General features: G+C 49.0%; 1 protein-coding gene across 1 annotated transcript in view; it reads left to right on the forward strand.

Moving 5' to 3' along the window:
- The first annotated feature begins 2,128 nt into the window (after positions 1-2,128).
- Positions 2,129-22,744, forward strand: part of amigo3 (adhesion molecule with Ig-like domain 3) — a 44,336-nt gene continuing 23,720 nt past the window's right edge. The window contains exons 1-2 of the mRNA XM_041889038.2: positions 2,129-2,284; positions 2,423-3,907. Coding sequence (XP_041744972.2) covers positions 2,129-2,284; positions 2,423-3,907 — 1,641 coding nt within the window. The remainder of the gene's footprint in view (positions 2,285-2,422; positions 3,908-22,744) is intronic.

Raw genomic sequence — 22,744 nt, forward strand, 5'->3', positions numbered from 1 at the left:
AGTAACTCAATTAGACCCAACCAAATTATGAGAAAGCAAAAAGATAACTATTTGATGCACTGGAAAGAATCTACCTTTTTCAGTGACTGACCCAAAATTAAGAAAATATTTGACTATGTTCAGACTCAGTGAGCCTTGCTCTAGGCAGACCTGGCTCTCAAGAGAAGTCAGGATATATGCCCATGGTCTACAAAATGAGGTGGAAACTGAGCTGCACTTCCTAACCTCCTGCCAAAATGTATGACAACATTAGAGACCCATACTTCCCACAGATCACACCCACAACGAATTTAAAAAGAAATCAAACATTGATAAACTCCCATATTTATTAGAATAAATACCAGTGTGCCATCACAGCAGCAAGATTTGTGACCTGTTGCCACCAAAAAAGGACAACCAGTGAAGCACAAACACCATTGTAAATACAACCCATATTTTTGTTTATTTATTTTCCCATTTGTAATTCAAATATTTACACATTGTTATAACACTGTATATAGCCATAATATAACATTTGAAATGTCTATATTATTTTGAAACTTTTGTGAGTGTAATGTTTACTGTTCATTTCTGATTGTATATTTCACTTTGGTTTATTATCTATTTCACTTGCTTTGGCAATGTAAACATATGTTTCCCATGTCAATAAAGACCTTTGAATTTAATTGAGAGAGCAAGAGAGAGCAAGAGGGAGAGAGAGAGAGAGAGAGAGAGAGAGAGAGAGAGAGACAGAGAGAGAGAGAGAGAGAGACAGAGACAGAGACAGAGAGAGAGAGAGAGAGAGAGCGAGAGAGGGAGAGAGAGAGAGAGAGAGAGAGAGGAGCGAGAGAGAGAGAGAGAGAGAGAGAGAGAGAGAGAGAGAGAGAGAGAGAGAGAGAGAGAGAGAGAGAGATTGAGCGAGTGAGAGTGAAGGAGGCGCCATATGAGGCTGAGGGAGAGAGCAGTCAAACTGCATAGTGAATGGGGTGAAAAGCGAGAGGGACGGACTCAAAGGCAGGGAGGATTAAATGAGAGAGCGAGAGAGAGCAAGAGAGTGAGAGAGAGCGAGAGAGCGAGAGAGAGTGAGATCGAGAGAAGGAGAGAGAGAGAGAGAGAGAGAGAGAGAGAGAGAGAGGAGAGTGAGAGATCTATAAAGATACTGGGCTTCGTTCTACAAGCGCCTTTATCAAATCACATCATCCGTCAGCTCAAGGAGAGAGGATAATGTTTGTATTGACCAGGAGAGAGAAGGGTGAGTGAAACCTGAACTGCGTCTGAGTCTGAGCTGAGTCTGTGCAACTGGCTATATGAATGTGTTAAGAGAGCTGGACAGAATGCTGACTTCTTTAAAACCCATCCCTCGCTTTCTCTGTGCCCGCACTGTCTGTCGCAGACAGCTGGGTTAGTGACTTAAAACTCGTCTGACTGGATAAAAGGACATTACATTACAACTGCAAGAAAAGGTCACGAGAGGAGAGGAGACGATGGTGGTGACATCAAAGCAGGTGTTTATTTTTCTGCGAAAGCTAAGATAAACTGTATCGGACAATAAGTTGACTCTTTAAAGCTGATTTCTTCAGCTCACAAGTACCGGAGAGAGAACTACAACAGAATTGCTGGTCTTTATTATTCTTCTATACGGAGAGAGAACTACAACAGTCCATTTCCGTGGACCGTAAGGATAATAAATGGACAATAAAGTATTCTTCTTCTAAACGGAGAGAGAAGTATAACAGAATTGCTGGTCTTATAAAGCGTACAAGGACCATACAGGAGAGACAGAGACAGAGGGAGAGAGGGAGGGAGGGAGAGAGAGAGAGAGAGAGAGAGAGAGAGAGAGAGAGAGAGAGAGAGAGAGAGAGAGAGAAAGAGAGAGAGAGAGAGAGAGAGAGAGAGAGAGAGAAAGAGAAAGAGAGAGAGAGAGAGAGAGAGAGAGAGAAAGAGAGAGAAAAAGACAGAGAGAGAGAGAGAGAGAGAGAGAGAGAGAGAGAGAGAGAGAGAGAGAGAGAGAGAGAGAACCAACCAAACTTCTAGAGAGACTTTACACCCACCAAAACAGAGAGGCCGTGCACTAAACCAAGCCCCACGGACGGACGTACAGATTCCAGGCCTGGTGACACTCTGGCCACTCTCCCGTCCCATCGGCACCATGCTCTGGTCTCAGGGTGTAGCTGCCTGTCTGGTGCTGGTGTTGAACCCTCTCCTCTTAGTGTTGCTGCTGCAACAGCAGGTAGCTGAGGCTGAGGCTGAGGCCGTGACTGAGGCTGAGGTCGGGGCTGAGGCTGAGGCCGTGACTGAGGCTTGGGTCGGGGCTGAGGCTGGGGTCGGGGCTGAGGCTGGGGTCGGGGCTGAGGCTGGGGTCGGGGCTGAGGCTGAGGTCGGGGCTGAGGCTGGGGCCGGGGCTGATGCTGAGATTGGGGCTGAGGCTGTGGTCTGGCCTGAGTCCGTGACTGAGCCTGGGGTTGGGGCTGAGGCTGGGGTCGGGGCTGAGGCTGGGGTCTGGGCTGAGGCTGTGACTGAGGCTGGGGTCGGGGCTGAGGCTGGGGTCTTGGCTGAGGCTGGGGTCGGGGCTGAGGCTGGGGTTGGGGCTTGTGGGGCTGGGGTCGAGGCCAGTGAGGCCGGGGATGGGGCTGAGGCCAGGGCTAGTGAGGCTGAGGCCAGGGTCAGCAGCTGTCCCAAGGGATGCCTGTGTTGCTCCGACATACTCAGCTGCGCCGACCAGGGTCTGAAGGCGCTGCCCTCCGAGCTGCACGCGTACATCACCACCCTGGACCTCAACCACAACCTCCTGACTGAGCTGAAGGAGGGAAGTTTTGCTGCGTTGCCCCGTCTGAAGTCCCTGCGCCTGGCACACAACCGCCTGAAATGCCTAGAGGCCGGAACCTTCCGGAACAGCAGCTCGCTACGGCAACTGGACCTGTCGTCCAATCAGCTAGACAAAGTGGAGGTGCACTACTTCCTGGAGCTGACAGGATTGGAGGAGCTGCTGCTCTTCAACAACCGCATCGTTCGGGTGGAGAGCAAGGCCCTGGCGGTGCTTGGCAACCTGCGCAAGGCCTACATTAGCCACAACCGGCTCACGGACTTCCCCTTCTTCTCCATCCAAGAGCACAGCCATCCATTCCTGGCCACCATAGACCTGTCCTCCAACAGCATGTCCAAACTCCCCCTGGTGGACATCGAGACCCTGCCGGCGGCCTTGCAGAGTGGACTCTTCCTCCACAACAACACCCTGATCTGCGAGTGTGAAATGTACAACATGTTCCGGCGCTGGGAACAGAAGGGATTCCTCTCCATCAGGGAATTTCGGAAGGAGCACACCTGCCTGCTGTATGGGGAACGCAAGGCCTCCGTTAAGTTTTTCCAGCACAGACGCTTCTTTGAACTGAACTTGAACTGCAGTTCGGCGGTGGCTGGAGCTGTAAGGGAGCCTGAGGGCAGCCTGCTGGTGTATGAAGGAGACGGCATGGTTCTGGACTGTCACACCACGCTCAAAGGACAGCACCTGACCTACCTGTGGGTGTCGCCTCACCATGGGGCCGGGGCCCCACCGGAGAACAACGGCACCCTCCGCATGCACGCCAACGGCAGCCTGGAGATCGTATCAGCGCAGGTTGAGGACTCCGGAGTGTACTGGTGCAAGGTCTTTGACGCAGTCAAGAGGAACGAATCATGGGAGGTCAATGTGACAGTGTTGATGCGGCACGACGAGGCCGAGCCCTTCAACACTGGGTTTACAACCCTCATAGGGTGCGTGACGACCCTGGTCCTGGTCCTCATGTACCTCTACCTGACCCCCTGCCACTGCTGGTGCCGCAAGCAGCCCCCGCCGCCGTGTACCCCCAGCCCCGCCAACGACCAGTGCAGCGCCCAGGCCTCGATCCTGACCCCCACCCCACCCACAACCACTGAGGGCCCAGGCCTCAAGGTCAGTAACAACAAGCATGTGGTGTTTCTGGAGCCCATCAAAGAGCTGCAGAACGGCCGGCTAAGGGCGACTACGGGTGCGCTGCCCCCGGTCTCGGTTTTAGATTCGGGGCACCCCATCACCTCAGTCTTCTGACACACCCGTTGTGCCATAGCTCCAGACAGACAGCCATCTCCTACTGTACCTTCCCTTTACGCAACACCTCCCTCCTCTACCCCACCCCACTCCCAGGGCTACACACCAGGCAGGCCAGGGAGTTAGACACTTCCTCTCAGAGTAGGACAGATGGGCAGATAGAGAGAGGGCATCGCCACACAGGGGTAAGGCAGCAGAGATAAAGAGAGGGAGTAGGAGAGAGGCAGAGAGACAGAAATAGAGAGAGGAAGGGGAGGCAGGGAGACAGAGAGCAGAGAAATGAACACCCAGCACAAACTCAACTGGCCCAGACAGGTTTGACCGGACTGCCTTTCAGAGGAGTAAAGTTGCAAGGAGCCTGCGTATTGAGTGAGAAACAGAGACACTGGGTTAGGGTTGCAAAATTCTGGTAACTTTCCCAAAATGTCCTTGTTTTTCAGAAATCCAGATTTGGAATTACGAAGGAAATCATGGAATCCTCCAACCAGGATTTCTGAGAAATCAGGGAATTTAGGGAAAGTTACCTGTATTTTGTAACCCAACACTGGGTGAATATCTATAACAAAACAGAACAGGATAGAGCTGTCCTTCTTAGCATGGCTTGAACCTTTTAATAAACCATATCTACTGTATGGATGCTTTGTCTTGAAACATAAAAACAAATCAGCCATAATTGTTCATCTTGAAAAGTGTTTTATAGCAAGTAAAGATAGCAAGTCAGATGATTATCAGAATCAGATCTACAAAGTATACCTTTTAGTTGAATGAACGTGACGTTTTCAGCAGAATAGCCAACCACATTAAGGCTTTTAGAAGAATGTAGAGAAAATCGGATTTGAAACCCCACTGTAACCCTGTTGGATACCTTAGCCGTCGCATTACAAACACAAGGAATAAACAGACAACAAACGAACGCTTGAGCAGCAGACTGCTGTAATTACTGTGAAAGGGAGATAGAGGGGGCTCTTGCTGCTGAACAAGTTTCTTATTGACGTTCAGCCATGTTGGCTGCTACATTAACACTGAGGAATACAGGAATATTGAGCGACAAAGTGCCAAAGAACTAATGTTATTGGTAAGTTTGTCGCTAGATCGAAAAGGAGGACTCTCCTTGTTTGTTGTTTTCCTACTGGAATTATTTTTCCTCCTCCCTCGTCACGTTCCCCACACCCTTCTCCTCCCTTGCACTCCTCCCCCTCCCTCCTTTCTCTCTCTCTCTCTCCCAACCTTTCTTTCTCAATCAGTTAATAAATCATGGTTCTTGGACCGCAGAGGTAAATGTCTTCTGCCTTGTTATTGTCACGTGCCTGTGGACGAGATTAGGGGAAGTGTGTGTTGTCTTGTGTTTACACTCAAGTGTTTACGAGATATAATATGCTAGAGAGGATGGAAACGGAGAGAGAGGTCAGCTGGCTGTTTTTAAGATGTGATACGGACTGCATGATTCCTACTGCTGATAACAGGGTACATCCATTTGAATTCAATCACTTTTTGACTGCACCCCCTTTTTTGATTTGAACAAAACCTTCCATACATATTTGCCCACTGTAGAAGTGCTCAAAGTTACTTTTTTGGACCTGAATGCTAAAACATTCAAGAGATAAAGGTGCTCAAAGTTGACGAAATTTTGCATCTGTCACACAACAGAATGACCACCCATGTCAATGTACTGTCACACAATATAATTACAGATAGATCATCACAACCCCAACACACACACACACACACACACACACACACACACACATGCAATTATGCACTCACACATACACAAGTGCATACACACACACACAAAACACACACACACACACTCACACACACGTTACTCTGGATATGAATGGGTGGCGGTGGTAGTGCTAAGGGTTCACTAGTAGGAAGAATAGCGGCAGGTAGCTTAGCGGTTAAGAGCGTTGTGCCAGTAACCGAAAGGTCGCTGGTTCTAATCTCCGATCCGACTAGGTGAAAAATCTGTCGACGTGCCCTTGAGCAAGGCACTTAACCCTAATCGCTCCTGTAAGTCTTTCTGGATAAGAGCGTCTGTTGAAACTTAGCTGTTTCTGGCTCTGCCCAATATTTATATTAAATATCCAATACTGGTTTTCTCATGTCGTCGCCATGCTTGAAGCGGGGGTTTGTGTGTTTGTGTTTGTGTGTGTGTCTCAGTGTCTGGGTGAGAGCAGTAACCTGGAGGGAAATATAAGGAAGAAGGAAAGTACAAGTAGTGCGGATTTACTAAACCAACACATAATTGATGGTTTACCGTGTGCCTGGCCTGCTCTCAAACCCAGAAGTAAACATACAAACACACTCACTAACTGTAATACTATCTGTTTTATCCATGTATGAAGCTGTTATTTTTAGTCCTGTGTAGCTCAGTTGGTAGAGAATGGTGTTTGCAACGCCAGGGTTGTGGGTTCGATTCCCACGGGGGGCCAGTATGAAAAAGTATTCACTAACTGTAAGTCGCTCTGGATAAGAGCGTCTGCTAAATGACTAAAATGTAAAAGAAAGGCACAGTAATGATCAGAGAAGAACAATTTCAAAGAGACTCTCTGACAATAAAACTCATTTCTGTCAACTAAAGGCTTTAATAAAGGATTGACTGTGTGCTTGGCCTCTCCAAACAGAAACACATGGTCCATTAAAAAGCTGATCGTTGTATGCTCTAAAAGAGAGTCATAATCAACCCAGTGAGACGGTTCCATCTGAACAGTCTCAGCAGGACAGATCGACCCAGTGAGATGGTTCCATCTGAACAGTCTCAGCAGGACAGATCGACCCAGTGAGATGGTTCCATGGCTGTCTGAACAGTCTCAGCAGGACAGATCGACCCAGTGAGATGGTTCCATCTGAACAGTCTCAGCAGGACAGATCGACCCAGTGAGATGGTTCCATCTGAACAGTCTCAGCAGGACAGATCGACCCAGTGAGATGGTTCCATCTGAACAGTCTCAGCAGGACAGATCGACCCAGTGAGATGGTTCCATCTGAACAGACTCAGCAGGACAGATCGACCCAGTGAGATGGTTCCATCTGAACAGTCTCAGCAGGACAGATCGACCCAGTGAGATGGTTCCATCTGAACAGTCTCAGCAGGACAGATCGACCCAGTGAGATGGTTCCATGGCTGTCTGAACAGTCTCAGCAGGACAGATCGACCCAGTGAGATGGTTCCATCTGAACAGTCTCAGCAGGACAGATCGACCCAGTGAGATGGTTCCATCTGAACAGACTCAGCAGGACAGATCGACCCAGTGAGATGGTTCCATCTGAACAGTCTCAGCAGGACAGATCGACCCAGTGAGATGGTTCCATCTGAACAGTCTCAGCAGGACAGATCGTGTGTGAGGAGATCTGGCTATTGACCATTTGAGCTGTGATGCGTGGGATAGAGACTCTCCTCCCGTCCGTTCAGGTTTGGAGCTAAGTGCCATCATCTCAGTCCCCTCTCCTCCCTCCCCTCTCCTCTTTCTTCTCCTCTCCCCTCCTCTCCCCTCTCCTCTTTCCTCCCCCCTCTCCTCTTTCCTCTCCCCTCTCCTCTCCCCTCTCCTCCCTCCTCTCCCCTCTCCTCTTTCCGCTCCCCTCCCTCCTCTCCCCTCTCCTCTTTCCTCTCCCCTCTCCTCCCTCCTCTCCCCTCTTCTCTTTCCTCTTTCCTCCCCCCTCTCCTCTTTCCTCTCCCCTCTCCTCTCTCCTTTTCCTCTCCCCTCCCTCCTCTCCCCTCTCCTCTTTCCTCCCCGCTCTCCTCTTTCCTCTCCCCTCTCCTTTTCCTCTCCCCTCACTCCTCTCCCCTCTCCTCTTTCCTCCCCCCTCTCCTCTTTCCTCTCCCCTCTCCTCTTTCCTCTCCCCTCCCTCCTATCCCCTCTCCTCTTTCCTCTCCTCTTTTCTCTCCCCTCTCCTTTTCCTCTCCCCTCCCTCCTCTCCCCTCTCCTCTTTCCTCCCCCCTCTCCTCCCTCCTCTCCCCTCTCCTCTTTCCTCTCCCCTCCCTCCTCTCCCCTCCCATCTTTCCTCTCCCCTCTCCTCTTTCCTCTCTCCTCCCTCCTCTCCCCTCTCCCCTCTCTCCTCCCTCCTCTCCCCTCTCCTCTTTCCTCTCCCCTCCCTCCTCTCCCTTTCTCCTCTTTCCTTTCCCCTCCCTCCTCTCCCCTCCCCTCTTTGCTCACACCTCTCCTCCCTCCTCTTCCCTCTCCTCTCCCCTCTCCTCTTTCCTCTCCCCTCCCTCCTCCCCCCCCTCTCCTCTTTCCTCTCCCCTCCCTCCTCTCCCTCTCTCCTCTTTCCTTTCCCCTCCCTCCTCTCCCCTCTCCTCTCTCCTCTCCCCTCTCCCCTCCCTCCTCTCCCCTCTCCTCTTTCCTCTCCCCTCTCCTCTTTCCTCTCTCCTCCCTCCTCTCCCCTCTCCTCTCCCCTCTCCTCTCTCCTTTTCCTCTCCCCTCCCTCCTCTCCCCTCTCCTCTTTCCTCCCCCCTCTCCTCTTTCCTCTCCCCTCTCCTCTTTCCTCTCCCTCCCTCCTCTCCCCTCTTTCCTCTCCTCTCCCCTCCCTCCTCTCCCCTCTCCTCTTTCCTCCCCCCTCTCCTCTTTACTCTCCCCTCTCCTTTTCCTCTCACCTCCCTCCTCTCCCCTCTCCTCTTTCCTCCCCACTCTCCTCTTTCCTCTCCCCTCTCCTTTTCCTCTCCCCTCACTCCTCTCCCCTCTCCTCTTTCCTCCCCCCTCTCATCTTTCCTCTACCCTCTCCTCTTTCCTCTCCCCTCCCTCCTATCCCCTCTCCTCTTTCCTCTTCTCTTTTCTCTCCCCTCTCCTTTTCCTCTCCCCTCCCTCCTCTCCCCTCTCCTCTTTCCTCCCCCTCTCCTCCCTCCTCTCTCCCTCTCCTCTTTCCCCTCTCCTCCCTCCTCTCCCCTCTCCTCTTTCCTCTCCCCTCCCTCCTCTCCCCTCCCATCTTTCCTCTCCCCCTCTCCTCTTTCCTCTCTCCTCTCTCCTCCCTCCTCTCCCCTCTCCCCTCTCTCCTCCCTCCTCTCCCCTCTCCTCTTTCCTCTCCCCCTCCCTCCTCTCCCTCTCCCTCTTTCCTTTCCCCCTCCCTCCTCTCCCCTCCCCTCTTTGCTCACACCTCTCCTCCCTCCTCTTCCCTCTCCTCTCCCCTCTCCTCTTTCCTCTCCCCTCCCTCCTCCCCCCTCTCCTCTTTCCTCTCCCCTCCCTCCTCTCCCTCTCTCCTCTTTCCTCTCCCCTCCCTCCTCTCCCCTCTCCTCTCTCCTCTCCCCTCTCCCCTCCCTCCTCTCCCCTCTCCTCTTTCCTCTCCCCTCTCCTCTTTCCTCTCTCCTCCCTCCTCTCCCCTCTCCTCTCCCCTCTCCCCTCTCCTCTTTCCTCTCCCCTCCCTCCTCTCCCTCTCTCTTCTCCCCTCCCTCCTCTCCCCTCTCCTCTTTCCTCTCCCCTCCCTCCTCCCCCATCTCCTCTTTCCTCTCCCCTCCTCCTCTCCCTCTCTCCTCTTTCCTCTCCCCTCCCTCCTCTCCCTCTCTCCTCTTTCCTCTCCCCTTCCTCCTCTCCCCTCTCCTCCCCCTCTCCTCCCTCCTCTCCCCTCTCCTCTTTCCTCTCCCCTCCCTCCTCTCCATTCTCCTCTTTCCTCCCCCCTCTCCTCTTTCCTCTCCCCTCCCTCCTCTCCCTCTCTCCTCTTTCCTCTCCCCTCCCTCCTCTCCCCTCTCCTCTTTTCTCTCCCCTCTCCTCCCTCCTCTCCCCTCTCCTCTTCCTCTCTCCTCTCCCCTCTCCTCTTTTCCTCTCCCCTCCCTCCTCTCCCATCTCCTCTTTCCTCTCCCCTCCCTCCTCTCCCCTCTCCTCTTTCCTCTCCCCTCCCTCCTCACTCCTCTTTCCTCTCCCCTCTCCTCCCTCCTCTCCCCTCTCCTCTCCCCACTCCTCTTTCCTCTCCTCTCTCGTCTTTCCTCTCCCCTCTCTCCTCTCCCCTCTCCCCTCTCCTCTTTCCTCCCCCCTCTCCTCTTTCCTCTCCCCTCTCCTCTCCCCTCTCCTCCCTCTTCACCCCTCTCCTCTTTCCTCTCCCCTCCCTCCTCTCCCCTCTCCTCTTTCCTCTCCCCTCCCTCCTCTCCTCTCTCCTCTTTCCTCTCCCCTCCCTCCTCTCCCCTCTCCTCTTTCCTCTCCCCTCCCTCCTCTCTCCTCTTTCCTCTCCCCTCTCCTCCCTCCTCTCCCCTCTCCACTTTCCTCTCCCCTCTCCTCCCTCCTCTCCCCTCTCCTCTTTCCTCTCCCCTCTCCTCTTTCCTCTCCCCTCCCTCCTCTCCCCTCTCCTCTTTCCTCTCCCTCTCTCCTCTCTCCTCTTTCCTCTCCCTCCTCTCCCTCTCTCTCCTGTCTCCTCCCTCTCTCCTCTCCCCTCCCTCCTCTCTCTCTCTCTCCTCTCCTCTTTCGTCTCCTCCCTCTCTCCTCTCCTCTCTCTCCTCTCCCTCTCTGGTAGTGATAAAGACTACAGACATTAATCCAGATGTAGTATCTATTTGTTCTATAGCGTCCTTTAAGTAGATACATCCTGTGGTGGATTCATATTCAACACCGATATTTTTCTCTCCCCGAAAACAATTAACAATTCAGTTTTCACTTCTCTCTTCTTTGTAAAGAAACATTCATTCATTTTTCCTGATCCAGCTAGTGTATATGATAGTGTGTGACGTGGCCAGGGCCAGGGCTGGGGCTGAAGACTGTAAATGTGTTAGAGATGGACGCTGATGGTGTATTACTGGCTGCCTGGCTCCGAGTGATTGGGTATTAAAAAGGAAATACTCCGGCTAACATCACATTGATTGGAGGAAATTAAGAAATTGCAAAACGCAGGAAGAGAAATAAACAAAAAGAGGGAATACTTAGGAGGAAATAATTAAACTGAAAAGGGAATAAGCTATTTAAAATGCAAAACAAGTACACAGGGACTCCGCGTTGCCACGTCGTCACATTAAATGGCAATAACACTAAGAGTACATATAGGTAGAATAGGTCTATTTACACTACGGTTCAAAAGATTGGTGTCACTTAGAAATGTCCTTGTTATCGAAAGAAAAGCAAATTTTTTGTCCATTAAAATAACATCAAATTGATCAGAAATACAGTGTAGACATTGTTAATGTTGTAAATGGCTATTGTAGCTGGAAATGGCTGATTTTTTATGGAATATCTACATAGGTGTACAGAGGCCCAATATCAGCAACCATCAGTCCTGTGTTCCAATGGCACGTTGTGTTTGCTAATCCAAGTTTATCATTTTAAAAGGCTAATTGATCATTGCAATTACGTTAGCACAGCTGAAAACTTTTGTGCTGATTAAAGAAGCAATAAAACTGGCCTTCGAAAGACTAGTTGATTATCTGGAGCATCAGCAATTGTGGGTTCGATTACAGGCTCAAAATGGCCAGAAACAAAGAACTTTCTTCTGAAACTGGTCAGTCTATTCTTGTTCTGAGAAAGGAAGGCTATTCCATGCGAGAAATTGCCAAGAAACTGAAGATCTCGTACAACGCTGTGTACTACTCCCTTCACAGAACAGCACAAACTGACTCTAACCAGAATAGAAAGAGGAGTGAGAGGCCCTGGTGCACAACTGAGCAAGAGGACAAATACATTAGAGTGTCTAGTTTGAGAAACAGATGCCTCACTGGTCCTCAACTGGCAGCTTCATTAAATAGTACCCGCAAAAACACCAGTCTCAACGTCAACAGTGAGGAGGCGACTCCGGGATGCTGACCTTCTAGGCAGAGTTGCAAAGAAAAAGCCATATCTCAGACTGGCCAATAAAAAGAAAAGTTTAAGATGGGCAGATAAATCAACTTCTCTCTCTCTCTTTCTCGCTCCACCAGGCCACCATTTCCATTTCCTCCATCCTTCCTGTGTTATTCACAGCCATACATCTAAGCCTCAGCGTTAGCCTCAGCGTTAGCCTCAGCGTTAGCCTCAGCGTTAGCCTCAGCGTAAGCCTCAGCGTTAGCCTCAGCGTTAGCCTCAGCGTTAGCCCAGATTGTGTTTGTCAGGGTTTCCGTTAGCCGGTAATAGCCGGCTTTTGTCCATTTCTTTGTAGAAGAGCCGATAAATAAAATTGCAGCCGGGCCAACTGTCCGGGAGAAGAAGAAAGAAGAATAAAAATCCGAAATAATGGTTTTTAGCGTATCAGCGAGCATCTGGCCTCCATTGACAAAAAAAGTGTACAAAATTGGCCAATCAGTGTTGAGCTAAACTGAGCGTACCAAAACAAAGTGTCAAGGGAAACCAGCTTGGATTTTGGCCTCACTCCTATCAAATAGCATTGAGAGCATACGTCATTGACAGAAACACCTTGAATTGTTGCATCTTGTTGTGTTGTTGTCCTCCATTGGCTAGCTAGCCAGCTAAAATTGTCCCTTTCCTAAATTAGCCATGGATGGAGATAGGGATTTGGACTTGTGGTTTTACTTAATTATCCGCACTGGCCAATGATTAAAAAGGCGTTTCTGATCGTTTCTGTTTTACTACTTGCACGAACGCACACACACGCACTCGCACACGCACACACATAAATCAGAACCATGGACAGCCACATCATATTTAGCTGACGTTGATTGGATTAAATTGTTTTTGGTATCTTTTAGTTGTCACTGTATTAAACTAAGCAGAGGTGATTTGATGATGTTGAAACGTTGAAGTTGAAATGGTGCTGGAATAGTGGAGGCAGCTCCTGTTTTCTTTGCGACTTGCGGTTAACTCTCTGTGGTTCAAAATCAATAGTTAAGTGGTCCGAAAATGTCGGAAACATTTACTTGCTTGACCGTGCTGTAGGTCATGTAACTGTCTGTTACTGTACATGCAATATGCTTTGTGGATTTCACCAGACAGCGGTTGCTTGGTTTTGTGATAAAACAAAGGTGTGGTTAGATTTATTCTGCCACTGTGTCTTCCTATTGTCTCATCCTTTAGGCCAATTTATCACGGTTGAGTTAACAGGTTATAGAGCAAACCATGCAATTATTACAATAATAATTAAACAACGAATAATCTGCAACATGTCGGCTAAAGTGATTGAATTCACGAATGCATTTGACAGTTTTTTAATATTGGCCATCAAACAAAAACACAGCATCTACCGTGGTAGGAATATGTTATTGAATTCGATTAAAAATATATATATATTTCAAAATGCATATGTTTATTAGGCTACTGTGCAGTGCCTTTAAATACAATGCTCCCCCTACACTCCTTTCCTACCCTCCTTCTTGATCTCCTTCTTGGCAAGAGTCTATTGTCCTGCTAATAGCCCGTCATGGATGGATGGCTTCTTTTGTATTCCAATGTATTGAATGAATGTACACTGCTCAAAAAAATAAAGGGAACACTTAAACAACACATCCTAGATCTGAATGAATGAAATAATCTTATTAAATACTTTTTTCTTTACATAGTTGAATGTGCTGACAACAAAATCACACAAAAATTATCAATGGAAATCAAATGTATCAACCCATGGAGGTCTGGATTTGCAGTCACCCTCAAAATTAAAGTGGAAAACCACACTACAGGCTGATCCAACTTTGATGTAATGTCCTTAAAATAAGTCAAAATGAGGCTCAGTAGTGTGTGTGGCCTCCACGTGCCTGTATGACCTCCCTACAACGCCTGGGCATGCTCCTGATGAGGTGGCGGATGGTCTCCTGAGGGATCTCCTCCCAGACCTGGACTAAAGCATCCGCCAACTCCTGGACAGTCTGTGGTGCAACGTGGCGTTGGTGGATGGAGCGAGACATGATGTCCCAGATGTGCTCAATTGGATTCAGGTCTGGGGAACGGGCGGGCCAGTCCATAGCATCAATGCCTTCCTCTTGCAGGAACTCCTGACACACTCCAGCCACATGAGGTGTAGCATTGTCTTGCATTAGGAGGAACCCAGGGCCAACTGCACCAGCATATGGTCTCACAAGGGGTCTGAGGATCTCATCTCGGTACCTAATGGCAGTCAGGCTACCTCTGGCGAGCACATGGAGGGCTGTGCGGCCCCCAAATAAATGCCACCCCACACCATGACTGACCCACCGCCAAACCGGTCATGCTGGAGGATGTTGCAGGCAGCAAAACGTTATCCACGGCGTCTCCAGACTCTGTCACGTCTGTCACATGTGCTCAGTGTGAACCTGCTTTCATCTGTGAAGAGCACAGGGTGCCAGTGGCGAATTTGCCAATCTTGGTGTTCTCTGGCAAATGCCAAACGTCCTGCACGGTGTGGGGCTGCGAGCACAACCCCCACCTGTTGACGTCGGGCCCTCATACCACCCTCATGGAGTCTGTTTCTGACCATTTGAGCAGACACAAGCACATTTGTTGCCTGCTGGAGGTCCTTTTGCAGGGCTCTGGCAGTGCTCCTCCTGCTCCTCCTTGCACAAAGGCGGAGGTAGCGGTCCTGCTGCTGGGTTGTTGCCCTCCTACGGCCTCCTCCACATCTCCTGATGTACTGGCCTGTCTCCTGGTAGCGCCTCCATGCTCTGGACACTACGCTGACAGACACAGCAAACCTTCTTGCCACAGCTCGCATTGATGTGCCATCCTGGATGAGCTGCACTACCTGAGCCACTTGTGTGGGTTGTAGACTCCGTCTCATGCTACCACTAGAGTGAAAGCACCGCCAGCATTCAAAAGTGACCAAAACATCAGCCAGGAAGCATAGGAGGTCCTTTTGCAGGGCTCTGGCAGTGCTCCTCCTGCTCCTCCTTGCACAAAGGCGGAGGTAGCGGTCCTGCTGCTGGGTTGTTGCCCTCCTACGGCCTCCTCCACATCTCCTGATGTACTGGCCTGTCTCCTGGTAGCGCCTCCATGCTCTGGACACTACGCTCCTCCACATCTCCTGATGTACTGGCCTGTCTCCTGGTAGCGCCTCCATGCTCTGGACACTACGCTGACAGACACAGCAAACCTTCTTGCCACAGCTCGCATTGATGTGCCATCCTGGATGAGCTGCACTACCTGAGCCACTTGTGTGGGTTGTAGACTCCGTCTCATGCTACCACTAGAGTGAAAGCACCGCCAGCATTCAAAAGTGACCAAAACATCAGCCAGGAAGCATAGGAGGTCCTTTTGCAGGGCTCTGGCAGTGCTCCTCCTGCTCCTCCTTGCACAAAGGCGGAGGTAGCGGTCCTGCTGCTGGGTTGTTGCCCTCCTACGGCCTCCTCCACATCTCCTGATGTACTGGCCTGTCTCCTGGTAGCGCCTCCATGCTCTGGACACTACGCTGACAGACACAGCAAAAAGGCGGAGGTAGCGGTCCTGCTGCTGGGTTGTTGCCCTCCTACGGCCTCCTCCACATCTCCTGATGTACTGGCCTGTCTCCTGGTAGCGCCTCCATGCTCTGGACACTACGCTCCTCCACATCTCCTGATGTACTGGCCTGTCTCCTGGTAGCGCCTCCATGCTCTGGACACTACGCTGACAGACACAGCAAACCTTCTTGCCACAGCTCGCATTGATGTGCCATCCTGGATGAGCTGCACTACCTGAGCCACTTGTGTGGGTTGTAGACTCCGTCTCATGCTACCACTAGAGTGAAAGCACCGCCAGCATTCAAAAGTGACCAAAACATCAGCCAGGAAGCATAGGAGGTCCTTTTGCAGGGCTCTGGCAGTGCTCCTCCTGCTCCTCCTTGCACAAAGGCGGAGGTAGCGGTCCTGCTGCTGGGTTGTTGCCCTCCTACGGCCTCCTCCACATCTCCTGATGTACTGGCCTGTCTCCTGGTAGTGCCTCCATGCTCTGGACACTACGCTGACAGACACAGCAAACCTTCTTGCCACAGCTCGCATTGATGTGCCATCCTGGATGAGCTGCACTACCTGAGCCACTTGTGTGGGTTGTAGACTCCGTCTCATGCTACCACTAGAGTGAAAGCACCGCCAGCATTCAAAAGTGACCAAAACATCAGCCAGGAAGCATAGGAACTGAGAAGTGGTCTGTGGTCACCACCTGCAGAACCACTTCTTTATTGGGGGTGTCTTGCTAATTGCCTATAATTTCCACCTGTTGTCTATTCCATTTGCACAACAGCATGTGAAATGTATTGTCAATCAGTGTTGCTTCCTAAGTGGACCGTTTGATTTCACAGAAGTGTGATTGACTTGGAGTTACATTGTGTTGTTTAAGTGTTCCCTTTATTTTTTTGAGCAGTGTATTAATTACAGTCATTCTCATTCTCGGAGTGGAAACGTTGTTGTGAAGCACGTTTTCAAAATGCCTCCAGATGTCTGATGATGTCACTGCTGTAAACCGAGAACTGTATAAATAAATTAAAAAATATATATATATATTATTGAATTCGTTTTTTTTTTTTACTGTTTAAAAAAAAAATGTATGTTTATTAGGCTTCTGACAATGAGATGTTTACTGTAGCCTTCATAGTAAACATAGTAGTGCCTGATTCCTTACATAAGGGAGAGGAGGCCAAGTCCAGACTTTCTCGGTGACCTCAACGCACTCATTAACTCTGTCTTTTAAAGCTTTTACGGGGTTGCATCACTCATGGACAGAAAACTTCCGAGACACAGTATTAATGATGAGCATCTCGAAGGTTCACTGGTAAGCCACATTTGCCTCGGGATCCATCCCAGTTGGTATTCTGTGTCCACTCGTGGTATCTTTCTTTTGGTTGCACGTCCTTGGAATGGCGGAATAGCAGAACAGCAGAACAGAGTAACGGTTCCGGATGGATTGCTGTGCCTGTTGAGCAGTTAGTCAAGTTGCAACAAATACATTGATCATCTCAGCAAGCACTTTTCTTGTATTTACAGCTTATTTTGTATTTACATATAACCGTAGCAACAGGAATATTATAAAAGTGAAATAAGTATTTGTTCTGACTTACATTTGGTTAAAAAGGCACAAATATCCCTGCAAATGAAAACGGTCTGATCTCCACAAAAGCCAACCGAACTGAGAAATACGTTTCGTTTTTATACTAACAAGTGGTTGCCATGGTGAATAATCCAATAATAATTGGTAGGAAACGTCAAAGCGTTTACCGGAATCTCTAAATGAAAATACTTGCAGATCAATTAAAATGTCCTTGTAGATCTAATTAAATTTAGAGGATTCTAAATTAATATCTCAGGGTACAATTATAATGCAGTGTTAATAATAAATTAATATATTTGTAGGGGTTGATGCATTTTTCATTAGGGCTAATCTGGTCTGTGATATTGAGTTAGAAATGTGAAACCTTAGAGTAATTAAGCATCGAACACATTGCAAGTTTGTCAATTTTGGGCCTTTTGGCTACACTTTACAATAGGACTCAACTCTGAATGACCGCAGCATCTATCTGTAGTCTAAACTGTGGCACAAATTGGAGGATTTTTCACAGCTAGCCAAGCTATTAGACTATCCTTTTGTAAATTAATGGAGGTGTGAATGTTTCAGTCAGTCTCTCTCCTATCGCACTGGAGTCCTGCCATACATTTACATTTTAGTAATTTAGCAGACGCTCTTATCCAGAGCGACTTACAGCTAGTGAGTGCATACATTTTCATACTGGCCCCCACGTGGGAAACGAACCCACAACCCTGGCGTTGCAAGCGCCATGCTCTACCAATTGAGCTACAGGGGTAGGCAAAAAAAATCAGCTGCCAGCTATTGTGAAAGAATACTTGTGGATCTTGTTGATTTCCTCTATCACTTCAAGAGGCCTGCTGTCCACCTGGTAATTGTGTGGTTCCAAAATATAAAGCCTCACCTTCAGATGGATGTGTGGTTTCAGAGAGAAGCCAGCTGCGAGCCTACGACCAGGCACGGTGGATGACATCCTTTTCCTGCACAGCAATTTGAAGAAATCCAGTGATGAATGGACTGTTTTTGAAGTTAGCAGGCTATTTAAAGCAATTTGAGTTGAGTTGAGTGCCGCATTGCATTGTGAAAAATCAAAATCAATTAATTAATCTGTTCTTAATTCTTGGCGTGGTTTCTTTTTAGCCAAATGTTGAATAGACATGCAGACAAATTAATGAATGCCTACTGTCTGTAGTCATAACAACAATTAGGCTAAATAAATTGATATTATTTTGTTGGGTAACCGATTGGCTCTCGGAATTCATTAAGAGGCTGCTTCTGTCTTCAATATAATAATTCATTCAGAAGGTTAAACCCATAGGTTTTAGGCCTGCAGTAAATTAAATTAGATTACCAAAAAAAATAAAAATATGTTAATAAGTCCAAACATTATGGGTGGAGTGAGAAATGTTGCTGTCAGAAGTATTAAAATCAACCAATGTCAGCCTTTAAATGCTTTATTATCCAAATGTTGAAAGTTTGTGTGGGTGAAACAAAATAGTGCAGTTTGAGGCCATGTGGTGGAGAGTGATGCGGGCGCTGGAGATGGGGGTGTGAGCAGGAGGGTCTGGGCAGGCGTGATGTAGTTGTCGTTTGTATGTGTATGTTTTGTATTGTCTAAAAATATATAATAAAATATTTGTAAAAATAAAATAAGGAAAAATGAAAAGCTTGCCACACGCATCTGATTATTCATTATGAATAGGATGTATTTAATTCATTTCATTTAAATGCTTAATTGTAACCACAATGTCAAAAATAATTGAACACACACAACATGAGCAGATTAACTTGGTCAAAACATTTATTTATTAAAGAATATCAGAAAGAATGTTGATCCAACGCAACGAATAAGTGAGTCACTCAGCTTTATGCTGACAAATATAGATTTATGCTGCGAAATAGCCTACTAAATAGGCCAAGCCTAAACAAATATATTAAATTACTTAAATTATAATGCAGGGTTAAAGACACTGTGGTGAGTGTGATAGAAGGAGTCAGGCGCAGGAGGGTGAATCACTGAATACAGAGATTATTCCGTCGTACACAATTGCACTGGATAGCGACACACGAAAACAGGCACAGGGGAAATATCTACCCCGGCAATACAATGTGCGAGTAGCTCCACCGAGCTCCACTACTCTCACAATAAACAATCACCCACAAGGACAAGGGGGGCAGAGGGAACACTTATACACAGACTAATGAGGGGATAAGAACCAGGTGTGTGTAATTAACAAAACAAGACAAATGGAATGATGAGATATGGAGCAGCAGTGGCTAGTAAGCCTGCCCGAACAAGGAGGGGAGGCAGCCTCGGCGGAAGTCGTGACAGTACCCCCCCTTGACGCGCAGCTCCAGCAGCGCGCCGACACCGGCCTCGGGGAACGGCCAGGAGGATGGGAGCAGAGCGAGCCGGATGGCGACGGTGGGAATCCCGCAAACAGGGAGGGTTCGAGGATATCCCTCACCGGGACCCAGCGTCCCACGTCTCCTCCACGCGCCAAAACCAGTCATCCACTGCAGGAGCCTCGGTCTGAATCTGGTGCCATGGTGCCAGAACAAGTTGGTAACCTAAAACCCCGACCACTCCCCCAGCCGGTCCTGGCAGTAGGACCTCAGGAACCTACCCACATCCTGATTTACCCGTTCCACCTGCCCATTTGACTCAGGGTGGACCGAGACCCCCAGACGTTTCCATGAACGCCTTCCAGACCTTGGACATGAACTGGGGACCTTGGTCAGACACTATATCCTCTAGTACCCCGTAGTGCCGGAAGACGTGAGTAAACAGGGCCTCCGCAGTTTGCAGGGCCGTGGGGAGACCGGGCAGAGGAAGGAGGCGGCAGGCTTTAGAAAAGCGGTCTACAATGACCAGGATGGTGGTGTTACCTTGGGAGAGGGGAAGATCAGTCAAAATATCAACACTTACGTGAGACAATAGTCGTTGTGGAGCTGGTAATGGCGACAAAATTACCACCTCATCGGGCGCGATGAACCTTTGGGTAGACGCTGTACCTCCCAGGAGTCATGTGTACCTCCTGTCGCAGGCTGAAACGGAGGCTATGGAAACATACGTCACGAGTCCCTGGGCCATGGAAGGTGGGGTTGTGGAGTGCTAGCCAAGGGATACCTAACACCACAGGGAAAGCAGGAGATTCAATAATAGAAAAAGTAACCTGCTCACAATGAGTCTCCTGGGTGATCATGGTGACTGGTACAGTAACTTCCTTAACAAACCCGGACCCTAATGGTCGACTATCAAGTGCTCTGATGGGGAGTGGAATGGATAGGGGAACCAATGAAATGCCTTGACGGCGTGAGAATGCCCTGTCCATAAAGTTCCCAGCTGCGCCTGAATCGACTAGCGCCTTACACTGGGGAACTACCATGTGATTGGGAAAGTAGATAGGTAGGGTACAGTGCGCAGCAGAGGGCTCTGAACGAGTGTGGGTGTTCGATACCTGGGGTGATGCGAGAGTGCCCTGCCTGCTGCCTCCAGACCCAAAAGAGCGTTGACAACTATGTGTGGTGTACTGTCCCTTCATGCCACCCTAGTGGCACTGTCGCTGTCGTCCTCCGCTCTCTCGGATGGCGGCTCCACCCAGCTCCATCAGCTCGGGATCCGAGTCGTCCGGATGGAAACGGGCAGGCCCCTACCAGGACGTCCTCTGACTGCCAGCAGGTTGTCCAAACGGATGGCCATGTCCATCAGTTGCATGAAAGACAACATGGTGTCCCGGCAGGCTAGCTCCCGTCGGACGTCCTCCCGCAGATGGCACTGGAAATGGTCAATCAGGGCCTGCTCGTTCCACCCAGACCCCGCTGCCAGAGTCCGAAACTCCAACGTGAAGTCCTGCGCGGTCCTCGTCCCCTGCCTCAGGTGGACCAGCCGCTCGCCCACTTCTCGATTCTCGGGCGGGTGATCGAAGACCGCCCGAAAGAGGCGAGCGAACTCCCCATACTTCTCCAATGCGGCTCCTCCTTCATTCCAAACCGCGTTGGCCCACTCTAGGGCTTTCCCCGAGAGGCAGGAAACGAGGACGGACACCTTCTCCCGCTCCGATGGGGCCGGCTTGATGCTGGAGAAGTAGAGCTCCAGTTGAAGGAGGAATCCTTGGCAGAGTGCCGCCGTCCCGTCGAACGCCGTGGTCAGGATATCTGGATCCCTCCGGGTGCTGGGGTGTAGGTGGCTGGATCCGGTTGGCCAGCTGGTCTCGACAGATCGGGTCCTCTCCTCTCCAGGCGTTGGACGACCTGACCATTGCTTCCCCCAAGCTGGCCAACATCGTGGAATGCTCCTGGACCCGTGCCACGACTCCAGGCATGCACTCCTCTCCCGCTGACTCCATAGCGGGTGGGTGATTCTGTGATGAGTGTGATAGAAGGAGACAGGCGCAGTTTTGTTCCGTCGCACACAATTGCGCTGGATAGCGACACACGAAAACAGGCACAGGGGAAACTATCTACCCTGGCAATACACGGTACGGGATGCTCCAACAATATACAGGCACAGGGGAAATATCTACCCCGGCAATACAAAGGGAGAGCAGCCTCGGCGGAAGTCGTGACACACACACAGGATTATAGTAAATTAGTATATTTGTAGGGTTGATGCATTTGTCTTTAGGGCAAATCTGGTCTGTGATATTGAGTTAGAAATGTAAAACTTTAGAGTACTTAAGCATCAAATACGTTGCAAGTTTGCCCTTTTTTTTGGGGCCGTTAGGCTACACATTAAAATAGGACTCAACTCTGACTGAACGCAGCATCTATCTGTAGTCTAAACTGTGGCACAAATTGGGGGATTTTTTCACACCTAGCCGAGCTATCGGTCATTTATTTATGAAATATACATTCACACCTCCATTAATTTACAAAAGGATAGAAGTAGCTGAGGTCTTGATAATATGGGCAACCTTTTACCTCTCCCTATCCTTGCTGGACTCTCTTTCATCCAGAGTTTAGGCTTCCCCAGTGATTTGACCCACGCACCGCTACTGATTTGGAATAGGCTATTTCTTTCTCGACAAGCTGACCAATAGAATAGGTAGCCTAAACTTTTCTACTATAGTAGATTGACATAGGCTAGTGATTTTGCTGTTTGTTACTTGTCTCGTTACTTGTGTTCAAAGTGCACATCAGATTTTATTGGACGCCCTAATCAGGCTAAGCATCCAATGCATATGGGTCTGGTACATTTCTCAAAAGTCCGGTAAAGTAATATATTGACGGTCAAATGCCACATTTTCCTAACGGAAACCCTGGTGTGTGTGTGTGTGTGTGTTTTTTTGTGTGTGTGTTTATAATTTATCTGAGAGCAAACGTGTTTACATTTAAAGCTATGATGATTTAAAGAGCAGTTATGAATCAGGTACATTTACACCAAAACATTAAACATAACGTCTGGAAACAACACCCCTTCCCCCTGTGGCTGACAGACACACACACACACACACACTAACACATATACACACACTAACACACACACACACTAACACACACACTAACACATATACACACACTAACACACACACACTAACACACACACACACACACACTAACACATATACACACACTAACACACACACACACACTAACACACACACACACACACACTAACACATATACACACACTAACACACACACACACACACACACTAACACATATACACACACTAACACACACACACTAACACACACACACACACACACTAACACATATACACACACTAACACACACACACTAACACACACACACACACACACACTAACACATATACACACACTAACACACACACACTAACACACACACACACACACACTAACACATATACACACACTAACACACACACACACACACACACACTAACACATATACACACACTAACACACACACACTAACACA

Source organism: Coregonus clupeaformis, chromosome 10 (assembly GCF_020615455.1).
Source record: "Coregonus clupeaformis isolate EN_2021a chromosome 10, ASM2061545v1, whole genome shotgun sequence".
Lineage (NCBI taxonomy): Eukaryota > Metazoa > Chordata > Actinopteri > Salmoniformes > Salmonidae > Coregonus > Coregonus clupeaformis.